This window comes from Neovison vison, chromosome 1 (genome assembly GCF_020171115.1).
Source record: "Neovison vison isolate M4711 chromosome 1, ASM_NN_V1, whole genome shotgun sequence".
Taxonomy (NCBI): domain Eukaryota; kingdom Metazoa; phylum Chordata; class Mammalia; order Carnivora; family Mustelidae; genus Neogale; species Neogale vison.
This window is the reverse complement of record NC_058091.1, coordinates 284,915,882-284,932,817: the sequence shown is the minus strand read 5'-3', so window position 1 is coordinate 284,932,817 and position 16,936 is coordinate 284,915,882. Positions and strand designations below refer to the sequence as shown.

The following is a 16,936-nucleotide window of genomic DNA, read 5'->3' as shown; positions in this document are numbered from 1 at the left end:
GCGCTGGCGACGGAGAACACGCCCCGCCCTCTCCCCGGCCGGCCAATGGGCGCCCGGGCCGCGCTCTGGGTGTCCCCGCCTCCGCCAGGGAAACTTGGAGCAGAAGAAAAGTTTGTACAGAGGCTGGAAGGGCGAGAGCGGAGCTCGGAACCCGGCAGCCAAGAGGAAGAAGATGAAAGATCCCAGGTCAGAGCCTCAGGCCAAGTGGACGTCAAGCCGCCCCCGGGGCGTCGGAAGCAGCCTCAGTGGCAGCCGCCAGCCCCGATAGCCGCCCGTGCTGCCCAGGGTTGAGGAGGAGGGTGGTCCGAATCCGGGACCGAGGCTCCGTGCCACCTGCGCGCGCGGCCCCACCTGCGCGCTGTCAGCCCGGGGACCCGACCGGCGGGCTCCTCGAAGTTTGGTCCCGTCTTTGAAGGTACGGAAGAAAGAAGAGGAAAGGAAGAAAGAAATCCAAGATCAGATTGCGTTGACCCATCCCGCGACCCTTCTGGTTCTCCCAAGTTTTTGAAAGCTTGCCATTCTGACCCCAGTTCCGGAAAATTGGCAGCCACCGAGACCCGGCTCTTCTCAAAGACAAAGGCTTGGCAAGCTCCACACTGAGCAGGCGAGACTGAGGGAAGGTTAGAGGCGTGTCGTGGATTTCTGAGCCTTGACCCTGGGGTCCTAGCTGCTGCCACCGCCGCGGCTACCACAGGTGAGACGGACTAGGGGTTGGGGGCACTAGGCCGGGAGCGGTGGGCGGGCACTCCTCCAGCCGGGCCGGGGAGGAACTAGCGCGCTTTCCAAATTGCCTTCCGTAACTTGTTTTCAGTGAGGATTTTATTGACTCAGAATCTGTCGGGAATAAGCGCGAACCACTCACTTATCCCTAGAGATAGGTCTTGTTCATCTTGGCGGTGGAGAGAGTTGGGCTGGGGGAGGAGGAGAGATTGGCAGTATCAACCGACAAATATTAATGGCAGTGGAGTGGTGCTTCTGGCAGGACGTGTCCGGAGCCTGGAGATTTCGGTGGCCGAAGTTGGTAAGTGGCTACAGTCCACCGTGCAGGGTCCAGTCGTTCGTCCTGTCTCATCAGCACGGTGTTTCTTGGGCCTGCGTCTGACACCCGGCAAGGGGTAATTTCTGCTCACCGCGCCTTTGTCTCTCCTACCATCCCCAGACCCAGCCTCGAACTCCAAGGCTGCGTACCGACGGCCAACATCATGTCCACGCCTGGGGTCAATGCGTCCGCCTCCTCGACCCCCGACCGTCCGAACAGCCCGGTGACCATCCCGGCGGTGATGTTCATCTTCGGGGTGGTGGGCAACCTGGTGGCGATCGTGGTGCTGTGCAAGTCGCGCAAGGAGCAGAAGGAGACGACCTTCTATACGCTGGTATGCGGGTTGGCCGTCACCGACCTGCTGGGCACGTTGCTGGTGAGTCCGGTGACCATCGCCACGTACATGAAGGGCCAGTGGCCCGGAGGCGAAGCGCTCTGCGAGTACAGCACCTTCATCCTGCTCTTCTTCAGCCTGTCCGGCCTCAGCATCATCTGTGCCATGAGTATCGAGCGCTACCTGGCCATCAACCACGCCTACTTCTACAGCCACTACGTGGACAAGCGGCTGGCCGGCCTCACGCTCGTCGCGGTCTATGCGTCCAACGTGCTCTTCTGCGCGCTGCCCAACATGGGCCTGGGCAGCTCGCGGCTGCAGTACCCGGACACCTGGTGCTTCATTGACTGGACCACCAACGTGACGGCGCACGCCGCCTTCTCCTACATGTACGCCGGCTTCAGCTCCTTCCTCATCCTCGCCACCGTGCTCTGCAACGTGCTGGTGTGCGGTGCGCTGCTCCGCATGCACCGCCAGTTCATGCGCCGCACGTCGCTGGGCACCGAGCAGCACCACGCGGCGGGCCCGCTCGCCGTGCCCTGGGCCCCCTGCCGGAGCAGCGCGGCCGCCGCCTCCCCCGCCTTGCCGCGCCTCAGCGACTTTCGCCGCCGCCGGAGTTTCCGCGGCATAGCGGGCGCCGAGATCCAGATGGTCATCTTACTCATCGCCACCTCCTTGGTGGTGCTCATCTGCTCCATCCCGCTCGTGGTGAGTGGCTGGGAATGGGGCCCTCAGGGGTCCTTGCCCCGCATCCACCTCCCTCCTCTGTCTGCCGCTTCCCTCTGTCTGCCGCTTCCTCTTTTCCCTCTTTGTGCCTTGACAGTGCCTCCAGGTCGGGCCTGGAGTTTCGGCGCTGGACTTCTCACAGCGCAGGCCCAACCTCCTCTTCGACCGCATCCCCAGTGAGATGTAGCAGGTGCTTTTCTCCTAGGGCCCCCAGTTTCTTTCTCCGAAAGCCTGGTTTCCTCTCTCTCCCGGGACAGCCCCTACCCTTCGCTGCCTGACATTGGCCTTGAGCCTTCCGGGAACACCTGACACTGTCAGATGCGGAGGGGAAACCGCTGTAGTGTGACTTAGGTCCTCCACTGTGAACCGCAGAAGCCCGAAACCTCGGGGGGGTGGTGATCTCTTTGTTATACACCACTCCTTAGGGCAATGGGGTTTTGGTGCTTTGATTTATGCATTAAGTTTTTTCTTTTGGTTTGTTTGTTTGTTTTGGTAGATTATGTAGAAGTTTAGAGCTAGAGAGACTGGATGTGTTTTGGTCTAGTCTGACGCCCTCACATGATACAGGGCGTGACTTGCTTAAAATAATCTAGCAGAACTACGCTCAGGCTGGACTTCCTGCCTTTACCATGCTATGCATTGCACGTGTGGGTCCCAGTTCCTACTAGGGCATGTCCCAGAGTCAGGTTCTTTCATTCTTTCTTGGGACCAGGAAAGCCAGGATTCTCAAGCCTGTGAAGGGCAGGGGTTATTGAATTTGCCTTCTCAATGACTGTGAGAGGTACAGTGCCATCCTAAAGAAAGGAAGCTTTAGAGGTGGTGATCTAGTTATTGCCAAGCCAAAACCCTGCAGCTTTTGATGAACCTCAGACCCACCTGACTCCAAACCCTGTTCACATAATATTACATCATGTCTCACTCCTAGAACATTTCTAAGTTTGGCCTTCGTACAGTGTGTGCATTTGAGTTTTGGCACAGTTCACTTTTGGGACACCGCCTTCTTTAAAATTGCCTTTGGGTTAGCTTTCAAAATGTTATTAACAGAAAGGTTGAAAATGCACCTAAGTTCTCTTCTCAGCCTGTCATTAAACCAGAATGCATCAGCAACTGATAGGCTCATGTGCATAACACCTTCCTAGAGTTTCTCTTGAAAGCAACAAGTTCTGGGTTTTTCCATCTCTCAAAACACTCCATTTCTAAAAATTCTAAACTACCAACTCAAAAAGAGAGAACTTTTCTTTCTTCTGCTGATTGGGAACAAGAGAAAATAAATTTAATGAGCTATTCTTCCTTTCTTTCTCTTAATACAGTCCAGGGATCTTTCATATCAAAATATTATATCTCTGATAAAAGTGAGTGTAAACAAAAGGAACTTAGATGTGGCTGAGAGCCAGCACACAGTAGCTTCTTGACAATTTGTAAAAAACAGAAATATATATGATGGGCCAGAAGGGCTTTTAAACCGTTCCAGGGTGCAGTATAATTTACCAAGTTAAGTCACACGTGAGCCACATAAATATATTTTACTGTCTGTAATGGCAACTCAGAATACAGTGAGATTTTGGAAGAAACAACCCTGCTCCCACTAAGGCTCCTTTCTATGGCTGCTGCCTAATGTTTTACAGTACAATAAATGACAAAGTGAGGGGCTGTTATATACAGAAGAATATCCACTTTAACTGAGAAAACAGAGCTAGTTTAGCAACATGCACACACTTCTAAAATATGAAGGTAAGCATATGAAGCTGTTGATGACTGCACAGGGACAGGTGCATTGTTTTCTTAAAACATCCAAAGAGGCATAAAAAACTTCATTCATTTTATGGGCTGAAGTGGACCTGCCCCTTTGGTACGGGGGCCATTTATCACAAAGCCTTTGATGTTATTTGAGAAGCTAGAGGCAAGAAACTATAGGAGGTATACTTGTAGTCTGCAAATTAGCCACATTTTAACCAACACATACTATCCACTATTATATAAAGTCAGTAGTTCAGGAGAACTATGTAATTTTACTCTATAAATTGAAACGGGCTCAGCTAAGAAGTAATCATACAGTGAAGTACTTACAAGCCTTTGTAAGTAATAAGGAAATCAAGGAACAGTAACTTCGGGGTTTAGCCTTTAGCTCTGGCTACAAAAGTCTAATTTCAGAATCAGTTTAGTTGTAAATTAATGATAAGCAAGGAAGTCATACCACCCACAGTTCTCCTGTTACTGAAAGAGTTAAAAGGGGAATTTACCCATAACTATAGTCTTCCTTGGCTTACTTTTACAGCTTTCTTGTATTTTCATGTTTCTCATATTCAGATCGCAATTGAAGTTTAAAGTTTCTGAACTCTGACTTGTAAAGCCATCGGACCTATCTTCAGTTCCAAGGAAAGTGATGAAGCACCCTTTTTACCTTTATCAAAGCAAGTTGGTTGCTAATCCTATTTGAGGAATATCAAACCCTTCAAAAATAGTTAAAACGCTTTGGAAAGGCTAAGAGAGCAAACATATCTTACTTGAAGTTTCAGAAAGCTTGACACAGTGTTTGAGGTTTAATAAGCAGCCAAATTTTGTCTTTTGGACACAAGGGGGAATAAAATTACAGTGGCTCTTAGAGGGCACCTGATACTGAGTTACATAGGAAAAAGTAAATTTTAATTTGTTATCCAAAACACATGTCTTTTAAACAGAGCTTGGAATGGAAATTTGAGAAAGATTGGGAGCTTAATCGTAGATAAAAGAAACTGTGCTAAACTTGAGAAATTTTCTAAAATGAGTCATAATCAGTGAACAGAGAAGGTGTTATAAGTACATCCAACAAGGAACGTTACATGACAAGATCGGGTGGGAAGGTGGTTCTTGTCACTCTGCCTATTCTTCCATTTAAAACCAGTCTCTGTTTTTTTAAACGAAAAAAAAAAGGTGAAGAAATGAGTCTACACTTAAGATAAATAAAAGGGACTGACTTCTTCTGAAATATGCAAAAAAGACAACAGCCTCCTAAGGTCCCAATGTTAAATACTGTAGCTAGATCAACTTCTGGGGCCCAATTTTGTAGTCACTAATGTTGAGCTAACAATTAAAATCAAATCTTTTGCCTCAGCACTAAACAGTTAATGCCGTAGCATTTGAAAAGCATATTCCCCCTTGCATAGGCAGGCCGAGGCCGTATTTACCACTTACTTCCTTCTCTTATTTTCTTTCTTCTTACTCTAAGTGACAAGGATTCATCTCTTTTAGGGGTAGAATGGCCAGTTTGGTTCGTCTTCTGCTTTGGACAAGGAAAACATTGATCTTTAGGAAAATAGCTTCTTGTGAGTGTTAATTTGGTTGTTTCCTATATGCCCAATGTCTCTATAAAGCCTTCACCAGCGTTCGATCAAGAAAGATTTATTAGAGCAGAGGAAACGGGTGAGAATAGATAGACTTTACTGAAAGCAAACCAGAGTCCCCGGACAGCTGATGGGATTTCGGAGGAGTACCAATCACAGTTCAAGGAGTAAGAGGAATGCCATGAATTCAAGTACTCTTACAGCAGAACCTGAACCATTTGATTATTTTTCAAATAAATTTGGCTAAGTTAAAAACACAGCCGTTCCTGAAAGCAGTCTTTTAGTCATAACTCTGGAATTGCAGACCAAGTTGGTGGTAGAATGCTGGACACTGCAGAGTAGCACATGGAAAGAAGGGATTCCCACATCCATCATCTCGTCCCAATAGTGCAGAAAGCAAGGCTAGCCAGGATTTGCACTCTGCTCCTCAGTCTTCTCAAGGGCACTGAAAAATTTCTATCCTTCTGCAACTTGCTGAGGAGCTGTGGGGGGCAGGGGGGTCCCAGTCTCCTGGACTTTTACCACACTTTGCTGACCTGTCAAGGCTCAGTTTTATGAATATCTGCTAAGATTTTTCCCCCCAAGACACAAAGTGATTCTTGTAATGGCCCATTAGAATACTGAAAGCTTGAATAGAAAAAAACAAAACAACAACAAAAAAAGTGACTTCAGAAATGTATTTTCAATGTAGAGACTGACCTGTAGAAATTAATTTGCCTACAATAAATGGCTCATTAGTGACCCAGAGGGAAGGGGAAAGGAGCTTCCTTACACTGACACACAGGTAAGAATTCTTTCCACTATCCTTTACTTAAATATTTTTTTGTCATTTAAAAAAAAAAAGAAGTGGTCAGAATTTCTAGTAACAGCTGTGTCAATTTTGGATTCTTCACAGGGCAGTTAGATAACTGAGCACACACAGATAATTCCGTTTATGTTCTTGGAACAGAACACATAGCACACACAAACCCTGCTCTAGGATCTTGTCATTTATTAGAAAGCATTTGTACTTTGACAGTCAATGACTAAATCAGTCTCATCAAAATTTCAACATTCTTCAATTAGACATTCCCTGCTAATAGGTTTTTCTTACATAGGAAGGACATGTTTTTGATACCAAATCCTTTAACTATACCCCAAAGTTACTTCTAAACTGTGGTTTTGAAATTATTCCTGTATTCCACAGTAGCCAAACTTACATGCATGGGCTCCCAAGAAAGCAAGGACACCAGACATGTACGTTATGTGCCAGGCATTGTACGAAGCCCTGTCATCACCTTCACATTAATTATTAGAAGGAAGGGGGCCAGGATTTGAACAGAGGTTAGTCTGATTCAGAGCGTGTGCCTGTGCCTTTGCAACACACAGCTCTCCTGTCCTCACACCTTGTTTTGGGTTTATCGTGTTTTCTCCAAGTTATGTTCCAGTGCTCCTGAGTCCTAATTTCTGGTCATCTTCAAGCACTTCAGAATATTGTAGTGTCTGCCAATATTAAAGATAAAGCACACGCACAAATCTGCGGCTCCTAAAAAAGAGATTCACTTTTAAAATTGCAAGAGAGTATACATGTTGTTTGTATCCAGTGAACTGTTTTAAGGTGTCTCTACCCAACCCCCCCCACCCAACCCATGCAGAGGTTCTGTTTTATCAGGAGCACACTCTTCCAACACTGAAAACTGTTTATTTTGACAGGAATTCCAGACAAGCACTTTCACCTCCCCACATGACATTGAACTACTGCTGTGGATATTCCCATCTTAATCTGGAGTTTCCCCTGCTTTGGGGAGAGTAGCCTTTAAAGTGAGACAGAGATTGCTAGACTTTTTCAAACACTATGGAGAGCATGGAGCTTTTGTTCATGTTTGTCTTTTTCTCCACCTCAAGTCAATCTCCAATGAGAACATGCTACAAAGGAAAACTCGTTTGTCTTGATTTTTTTTTTTTAAATGATTTGAACACCTTTTGAGAATGTTTTGATCTGAACCTGAAATGTTACTTTTAATGCTGGTCTTTATTGCTATCCTGTGGGCTCTCCTTTCCTAAAATGAAATTAAATAACCAGGCTCAGTGGCTTATATTATATTGTAAGCTTGCACAACCGCCGCAACCCTCCCCCTCCACCCCCCACCTCCTACCCCCAACCCCCCACCCCCCACCCGGCCATGGAACTAAAGTAGGGCTTTCTTCGTTCCCTTGGACACTAGTCAAAATAAAATACAGCTTTGGATGAAGGGAGACACAGATTGCTGTGATGTTTCTCATCACCTTGGTTTACAAAATCCCAATTATTAATTTTTTACAACTCTCTGGCTTTTCTAAAACATCGTAGAAATTCTAAAATAAAATGCTAACTCCTAATACATTCCGGTAAATAGCTACAAATTTCATTCCTTTTATATCCATTTCAACCTTTCAAAATTTTTTCTCCTTGCTATACTCACCCTGTTTCCTTTGAGGTAGTGGTGGGAGAGGCAACCAGCAACAAAAGATTTCAATGTTAAAAATCTCAGAAATGTAGGGGCGCCTGGGTGGCTCAGTGGGTTAAGCCGCTGCCTTCGGCTCAGGTCATGATCTCAGGGTCCTGGGATCGAGTCCCGCATCGGGCTCTCTGCTCAGCAGGGAGCCTGCTTCCCCTCTCTCTCTCTGCCTGCCTCTCCATCTACTTGTGATTTCTCTCTGTCAAATAAATAAATAAAATCTTAAAAAAAAAAAATCTCAGAAATGTAAAGTTCAGAGTTAACCAAGATTCTATTCTGGAAAACGGTCTTAGAGATGGCTGTGAAAACTATTATTTAGAGAGAACCTGTAGTGCAAAAACTCCCAGGTGGAGCAACAGCGCCACCTAGAGGCTGCAAGTCTCAAGTTCTCACAGACCCGTCTTGCGGTTTTTCCCTAAAGGCTGTGCACTGGGAAGGTCTGATACTAACAAATTTAAGTCCATTATTTCTTTGACCCGTAGGAACATAGTAGGTGATATGAGTAATATATAAACCTCATGCTTTTTGTACCAAAGATTCCACTGTCAGGAAATAATTCTTAAACAGAAAGCCAGACAGCCTGTAGAACAGAAAAAGCAACATGGAATTCACTGGGAGACGTTGGGGCCCAGACCAGAATTAGCCATTGACTGGGAGGCTTGATAAGTTCCTCAGAACCTTCAGGTCTTGGTAACACTTCATCTGAGAAAAGGCATCTCTAAGTGCCCAAACGCATCTCATTGCCTCAATAAAGTTTATGGTAAGAAGAAACAAAAATGCTTTGTTTCACTAGTTTTTTATAAAGATAGACAATCAATCTTGCTTTGACTTGTATCGCTTGTGCAAGCAGGTTTCCAAAAGTCTATTAAGACATCATATACTTCTGTTTATTCTAGTTCACTTTTTATTTAGTTATCTTCCAAAGATCAAGGTATTAATTTTATGCTATTGAGAGCCATTTGGCCATTTTGTTTTATTCTATGAAATTTACAGGACCATACTCCCTTATCTAAAATATTTAGGGCCAGATGTGTTTTAGAATTCAGAATTTCTTGGCTTTTAGAAAACCAGTTAAGTAATGTACTGTATAATATGTAGTTGGGACAATATCTCTGAGGCAAAACACAGGAATACTTATACTCAGTAGAATAAATAAAGTATAAATACCCCCATGGTCTAGTTCAGTTCAGCTCCTACTGCCAAAATAAGTTTCGGTCAGGTTTTGCAATCAAAAGAAAAGAAAAAAAAAGAAAGAAAGAAAAGGGAAAAAAAGAAAGAATAACAACAAAATAACTGCAAATAAAAAACGAATTTCTTAGAAAAGGACTATGGACCTGTAACTGATCAAGTTCTGAATTCCTGCTAAAGAAGAAATTGACATATGGTTACACCTCACTGATCTAGCTTCATCTAGACAAGTTTCTCATGAGTTCAGTTTCGCAGATTAATGTCACTTGCTTCCTTCAGCATTTTGAACTTATTTTATCTACACTGTTATAAATCTTTCTAAAATATCCCTTCTCTTTCATCCATGGTGATTAATGCACCATGAACATTAATTATTATATGGTATGGTAAAGCAGCACTGTCCTCAACTCTCATTAGAGGTATTTGCCCCTAGTTAAATGGCTCCAGCTCTGCTTTCATGAGTTCTTTCTCCCTTTTTATGGTTTTTAATGCATCCTTGCCTGGGACTACCCTCTTCCTTCTCCCCAAGTTAAAATAATTCCTAAAGGCAAGTAATAATTATTAAACAATTGCTCAAGACAGAGGTCAGTTATCTTAAAACTACTCTTTATGTGAAGTGAGATTTTTACATAAAAGATCCTAGTGGAATTAGAAGGACGATTTAGACAATACTCTAAGAGTAAACTTAAGAGTGTACATTCGGCAAGTGCTTTTTCCTCTAAGGAATAAAATGTAGTCATCCTTAAGTTTACATAAATTCATGCTTTTTTCAGAATGAAATCATTTGACGTTCCCAGAAGCTGGCGTATTATTTCATTCTTCTATGACTTTACACATGGAATTACCTCTATTTGAAATGCTATGTCCTACCTTCTAAATTTAGCAAACTCCCCCTCATCCATCAAAAACCCCAGGCAAGCTCCCTCCTCTGGCAGGAGCCTCCAGAAGCCTCCTCTGACACCCTCCTGCCTCCAATCTGGATTAGTCATGCTCCCCTATGTTCTTCTCCCATTTCATTTAATCACCTTGCAGTCACAGCTGGTTTTCCTTCCTGTCTTCTGCATTGTAGATTATTCTCTGCCTTCAAGAAGTTTGTGGTATTTAATGCAACTTTTTGTGGCCAGACTTACGCAACGCCTAACACACTATAGCTGCCTACTCTTAAATGATTAAATGCATGAAAGAATATATGAGTGATTATAGTAAGTGCAAAACTTGTGAACTGTCAAAAATAAGACTCTAAAATATTAAACAGTTGTCAGGGTCTCCTTATGCTCCTGTCATTCATGCGTACCTGTCCTGTTGTGGGCTGCAGACGTGCATTTTGCCGTAAAACAGTTCAAACTGTGGTAGAACCAGTTTTCTTCCTGACTGGTCTGTGCACAGCTGCTTTCAGCACTTGGCTATTGGCTATTTACTGCCTCAAATGCTAGACAGACACAACGGAGGGACGGATTCTTTTTTTTTTTTTTTTAAGATTGTCTTTATTTGAGAGAGGGAGCACAAGCAGGGGGAGCAGCAGGCAGAGGGAGAGGAAGAAGCAGGCTTCCTAATGTGGGGCTTGATCCCAGGACTGGGGGAGATCATGACCTGAGCTGAAGGCAGTCGCTTAACCAACTGAGTTTTACTGTCTGAGTAACCGACTGTGGCTCAGTAACCCACTGAGCCACCCAGGCACCCCAGAAGGGACTGATTCCGACAGGAGTTCCAGGAAGGATGCACAGAGTGGCAGTTGCTGAACAAAACTATAGTTTACAAGCAGCAGGGAGCCACTGAAGGTTTTGCAATTGAGCAACACAGTTAGATCTATCTGCTTTCTAGACAGAATCCCCTGGTGGCAGTTTGGAGGATGAATTGGAGAGGAGAGGGATTGGAGGTGGGAAAGCCACTGGGGTGGCTGAGGCAATCATCCAGGCGAGAAATGCAGTGGGAGAGAAAAAATTGGAAAAGGTGTTTGAAGGAAGAATTGGTAACCCAGAGGATTAGTATGAACAGACTCTAAAGAGAAAACAGAAACTACTCTCTGGTCATTCTGGATGATATGAGATTCAGATAGTGGTTTGAAAGTTTCCAGTGAATTCTTACTAGACTCTATAATAAAGGAATCTCTGGACTTTTCTGTGATGATTGGATGGTTAGTTACCTTACAAAATCATTTTCATTTACATATATAAAAAGGCAACAGGAGGGGTGTCTAAGTGGCTCAGTCAGTTAAGCATCTGGCTTCAGCTCAGGTCATGATCCCAGGGTTCTGGGGTGGAATCTTGCATTGGAGTCCCTGCTCAGCAGGGAGTCTGCTTCTCCCTCTCCCTGCCACTCCCCCTCCTTGTGACCGCTCTCTCTCTCTGGCAAATAAATAAAATATTTTTTAAAAAATTAATAAAACTTTAAAAAATGAAAAGGCAACTGGAATAAGCAAAATCAATGGGAATGGAGGGAAAAAGATACTGCATTTGAATGGCAAAAACTTAAAAGCCAAACAGAAAGGAAGTTAATAAAATGTTTCTTGAGGACACATGTGTTGCCTGTAAATACATTGCATTTTTGTATACCTTCTTTGATCAAGGGAAGATATTCATAAGATAGTTACAGAAATATTGAAGTCACACTAACTCAAAACAAATGCAATTGCACAATTACCGGTTTTTCTGAGGCTTACCATGTAAGCTGCTCTTTCTTGGCACTTATTAATAGAAAGGAGGGCTGCTAGCTGATATTACTACATTAGACACTGATGCAAATATTTCCCCAGCTGATGAGTGACAATACCTAAACATGAGCATCTAATTTATGCAGGTACGGGTGTTCATCAACCAGTTGTATCAGCCACGTTTGGTGCGAGAAATCAGCAAAAACCCAGACTTGCAGGCCATCCGAATTGCTGCTGTGAACCCCATCCTGGACCCCTGGATCTACATCCTTCTGCGGAAGACAGTGCTCAGCAAAGCAATAGAGAAGATCAAGTGCCTCTTCTGCCGCATTGGTGGGTCCCACAGAGATCATTCGGGACAGCACTGCTCAGACAGCAGAAGGACATCTTCCGCCATGTCTGGCCACTCCCGCTCCTTCCTCTCCCGAGAGCTGAAGGAGATCAGCAGCACATCTCAGACCCTCCTATACATGCCGGACCTCAGTGAAAATGGTCTTGGAGGCAGGAATCTGCTTCCGGGTGTACCTGGCGTGGGCCTGGCCCAAGCAGACACCACCTCCCTGAGGACTTTGCGAATATCAGAGACCTCGGACTCCTCCCAGGGGCAGGATTCAGAGAGTGTATTACTGGTGGATGAGGTTAATGGGAGCAGCAGGTCTGGGCCTGCCCCCAAAGGGAACTCTCTGCAAGTCCCGTTTCCCAATGAAACACTGAACTTATCAGAAAAATGTATATAGTAGCTAAGGAAAGAAATACAGCACTATTTCTGGAAGCATATGAAATCCTGTGCAATAGACACATGAAGGAAGTGTATTAAAGAACATCTGGGCTCTTTAGCACTTTCCAGACAATCAAGTGGATTCATAGGGGACCCGTGGTTGGAAGCACATTGCTTTTCACTTCACTATGACACAGGATTTCTGTCACCACTTGATGGCTGGGAAGATCTACCCTCAGTTTTTCTACTTGATAGGAAGATGGCATAAGTTTTGCTATTTTCGTAACATCCAGAGCTTTGTATCTGGCATACAGCAGAAGGCCAGGTACTGAAGGGCTCTATTCCAATAAACTATAAGGACTATCTTGTGATTTAAGTGTCTCACTAAAGCATGAAATGTGAATTTTATTGTTGTAAATATGATTTAAGGTATTTAAACTATTTTCTTCTCTGTGAGAAGGTTTATTGTTAATACAAGGTATAATAAAATTATGGTAACCTCCCCCTGCCCCTTCCCAGTATAACCAGCTAAAGTTGCAGATGTTAGATTTTTTTTCATAAACAAATTCAGGCCAAGGTGTAGAAAATACACAGTGAGATTCATAGCTATAAAATAAGATATAAATTTTTAAAAGAGTTTAGTATTATAAAAGGAATAAAGCAAGATACTATTTTAAGACATGAATGTTATAGTCCAGAATATTAAAGTTCTTTCCAAGCTATGTGTAATACATAGTGAAAAATTTTTAGTGATGCTACATGTATTTATCCAGAAAACTGTGAGTTCGGAAGAAGCTAACCTGCTGGTAAATATTTTCTACTTTTGTCCCCCCTGATACTTTTTTAAAATATAACAGATTTTAAAAGGTCTGAATAAAGAACCCATAATTGAAATGTAAAATATAAAAGGAGTCTTAGCAACTTGTTTTCCCTCTTAAAGTGTTCATAGTTTTCCTTTCCTAAGGAATGATCTAGAGTATCCTTTAAAATTTAAGAGGAAGGCAGACTGCCCCATGAAAGCTTTTATTTTGAGATGTGGAAGTATCCCGGAAGCTTTAAGAGTTTAACAACACGAGGAGTGCAGAACTGGGACACATAAGGGTAACCTTCTAGCGGTTCTGTGTAACACCCAGCGATGCTATACACATTTGAAGGACCTTTCTCAAGGAAATACTAAGCATGTTTTGTTGCTTAAAGTGTTTTTGTGAATTGCTTGGTTGTAATTAAATTCTGAGCCTGGTAGAGATACGGTTTTAAGAAGCAGTTGTACCAACTGAAATTATTTTGGAAGTGATAATAAATAAATGCACTCAGTCTGAGTTCCATATCCTCAGTTTTGGAAAACTTGTGTGGTTTTTGTTTGTTTCAGGTCATCGTCTACATCCTTTTAAATTGGAATTTTTTAATTATTTTATTTTGAAGTCATGTCAAATTTAGAAAAAAGTTACAACAGTACAAAGCCTTGGATCCACTTAATGGAGAATGATATTTAGAAACCAAGATCTCGGTGTAAGGTGGGCTTAAAATCACATATGGGCGGAGGAGAGTATAGGGGAGACTGTATTAGGCCTAACCTATAGAGAACTCTGTGTGGAGAACCCAAATATTTATTACCAAAAAATCAGCATAAGCTTGTGGCCCTCCCGACTTGTAAATTCTCCGAGTCAGTGCTTCTCAAACTTGATCATGCATCAGAGTCCTCTGGAGAGCTGGTGAGAACAGTATCTGTAGGTCTGGGGTGTGCACATTTCTGAAAAGCCCCTAGCTGACGCATGGTATCAGTATAAGGACACACTCAGAGTAATCCCCAGAAGTGAGATTGTGACTTGCCATTTGCAAGTTTTTAAAGATATTTTTGGATGATGTAGGGACTCACATCTTCACAGACCCGAAGGCACAGTGATTCTCAGCTGATGTCAGGGAAGCTTAGAGAAGGAGCTTCTGGCCCAAGCCTTTTTCCCCATTCTAACCGAAACCTAAAAAACAATGTTTTCAGAGAATATTTTACCTGTGAGAGAGGCTTTCATTCTTCTCCCATGTATATGGACAATGAGACAATCTTTAGATTTGTATATAAATGAAATACATATAATATACCACCCATACTATATATCGGCTGTGTTTATGGAGGAAAAACAAAGCCTCATTCACAAATTAGCATTACTAATATTCAAAGCATAATCTCACTCACACTTCACTTCAGAGGTTCACCATCCAGAATATGGATTCTGGTTTATTCTTTTTTTTAATTAAAATAAAATCCACATATTATAAAGTTTGCCCCATATTTCAGTATGTTCACAGAATACAACCATCACTGCTGATCCCTGGACATACTTATCATCCCTAAAAGAAACCACATGCTCACCTGCAGGCACCCCCCGCCCCCATTCTCCTCTCTCCTTAGCACCTGTCAACCACTTTATCTATGGATTCTCCTATTTTGGACATAAATGGAGTCATACAATATGTGGACTTCAATATCAGGCTTTTTCACTTAGCATATTTCCAAGGTTCATCCATGTTGTAGCACAAATCAGTACTTCATTTCCCTTTTATGGCTGTGTAATACTTCTGTATTTCCTTTTTTAAAAAAAAAAATTCTGTATTTCTGATAGTAGCATTTGTATACAAGTTTTTATGTGAACATGTTTTCAATTCTCTATATGCTGGGAATAAAACTGCTGGGTCATGTGTTAACTATATGTTTAGTTTTTTGAGGAACTGCCAAACTGATTTCCAAGTGTTTGCACCATTTTATATTCCCACCAGCAATGTAGAAGAGGCTCAATTTCTCTGTATCCTCATCGATACATTTTTTTCCTCATTAGTATTTATTGTCTTTTTTGGTTCTAGCCATCCTAATGGATATGTGATTTTGATTTTCATTTCCCTAGTGACTGATGGTGTTGAGAACCTTTGCACATGCTTACTGGCCTTTTTTATATCTTCTCTAGAGAAATGTCTATTCGAATCCTTTGTACATTTTTAAATTGGCTTCTATGTCCATATTAGTTTGCTAGGGCTACCATAACAAATTACCACAGACCACATGGCCTCAAGCAGAAACTTATTTTCTCACGGCCTGGAGGCTGAAGGCCCAAGGTCAAGGTTCTAGCAGGCTTGGCTTATCCTAAGGCCTCTCTCTTCGCCTTGAGATGGCCATTTTCTTGCTATGCTGTCACATGGCCTTCTCTCTGAACACCTGCTTCCTTGATGTCTCTTTTCTTACAAGGACACTACTCATACTGGGTTAGGGCCCACCCTTCTGACCTGGGCTTGACCTGAATTATCTGCTTGAAGGCCCTACCTCCAAATACAGCTACATGGGATCAGGGAGAGGGCTTCACCATCTGAATTTCAAGGAGATACAATTCAGTCCATGACAATGTCTTTTGATTGTTATGTCTGGCTTATTAAAGAAAGAGTCGAGGAAGAAAAACTTCAGCGTTGTCCATCATCCATTCCACATTTATTTATAAAACTTACCAGCTATGTGATATGAAGATAGTTTCTAGTGGGAAACTTGTTCCTGAACATTTAGAGCTTCAAACTTTCTATGCAAGAAAATTTGATTGTCTGACTGGCTTGTATTAAACTCTTCATGGTCCCAACAGGATATAGTGGACAGATATATCATCTTAACTCCATCTCATTATCTTTAAAATAATCTAACCAACACGTCAAGTGTGTTAGGAAAGTTGGTGAGATTGGTACAGCTATTAAGTGGTACTTTGATGAGAAGACCATGGAATACAAAAGTTCTTTCCCAAAGGACCCTCTCCATGGTTTCTTACTGGGGTCACAAACACAAAGGCCCATGGGAAAACCAAGGTACAGTAGTATTTACTGTTAGCTATGCCTTTGGCCTTAAATCTTAATGCAGAAATAGCCACATGACACGAGACAGTCATTTTTCCTAAGCTACAGGCATTTCCCACTTTCCCAAGGTTTGCATTACACCACTTCGCTCTTAACAAAAGACCTACGTTAGTATGGTTTCACTAACCCAAAGAAATCCAAAGAAGACTTTTGCTTTTACCAAAAAAGGTGAATAGCAAAAATAGCATTCAGTGTTGGTTTCGCATCGAGCCATTCCAGAGGCAACGCAACCCTGAGCGGCGACAGAGGCCCCCCAATTTCCTGCCCCAAACTGACGCTCAGCCTCCTGGCACCAAGCCGCCAGGGTTTGAACTGTGTCTGTGAGTGCCTGTGCTCTATCTGGAGCTCTTTTGTGCATTTGTTGGCAAAACTTGTCCTAGGATACCAAAAAGGTCTAAGGTTATTTTGGGGGTTTGAGAAAGCTCAAAAATTTTTCCATATAAATTAAGGGTCATTGCTTCTTCACTTCACACCATTTCAACTTATGAAAGTTTTAGCAGCATTGTTTTCCTTCCAGACAGCAGTGAACCTGTCCTTGTGATCGCTTCAGAACAAAATATACCATAAAGTGTGTTCACTTCCACTGCCTTCCCCACCACATG

General features: G+C 43.1%; 1 protein-coding gene across 1 annotated transcript; it reads left to right on the top strand.

The window, feature by feature from the left end:
• The first annotated feature begins 146 nt into the window (after positions 1 to 146).
• On the top strand, positions 147 to 13,785 carry PTGER4 (prostaglandin E receptor 4). Its single transcript, XM_044232502.1, has 3 exons — positions 147 to 694; positions 1,160 to 2,081; positions 11,881 to 13,785. Exons 2-3 carry the CDS (start codon positions 1,203 to 1,205, stop codon positions 12,469 to 12,471), a joined length of 1,470 nt encoding a protein of 489 aa, XP_044088437.1. The 5' UTR covers positions 147 to 694; positions 1,160 to 1,202; the 3' UTR covers positions 12,472 to 13,785.
• Positions 13,786 to 16,936: the final 3,151 nt, after the last annotated feature.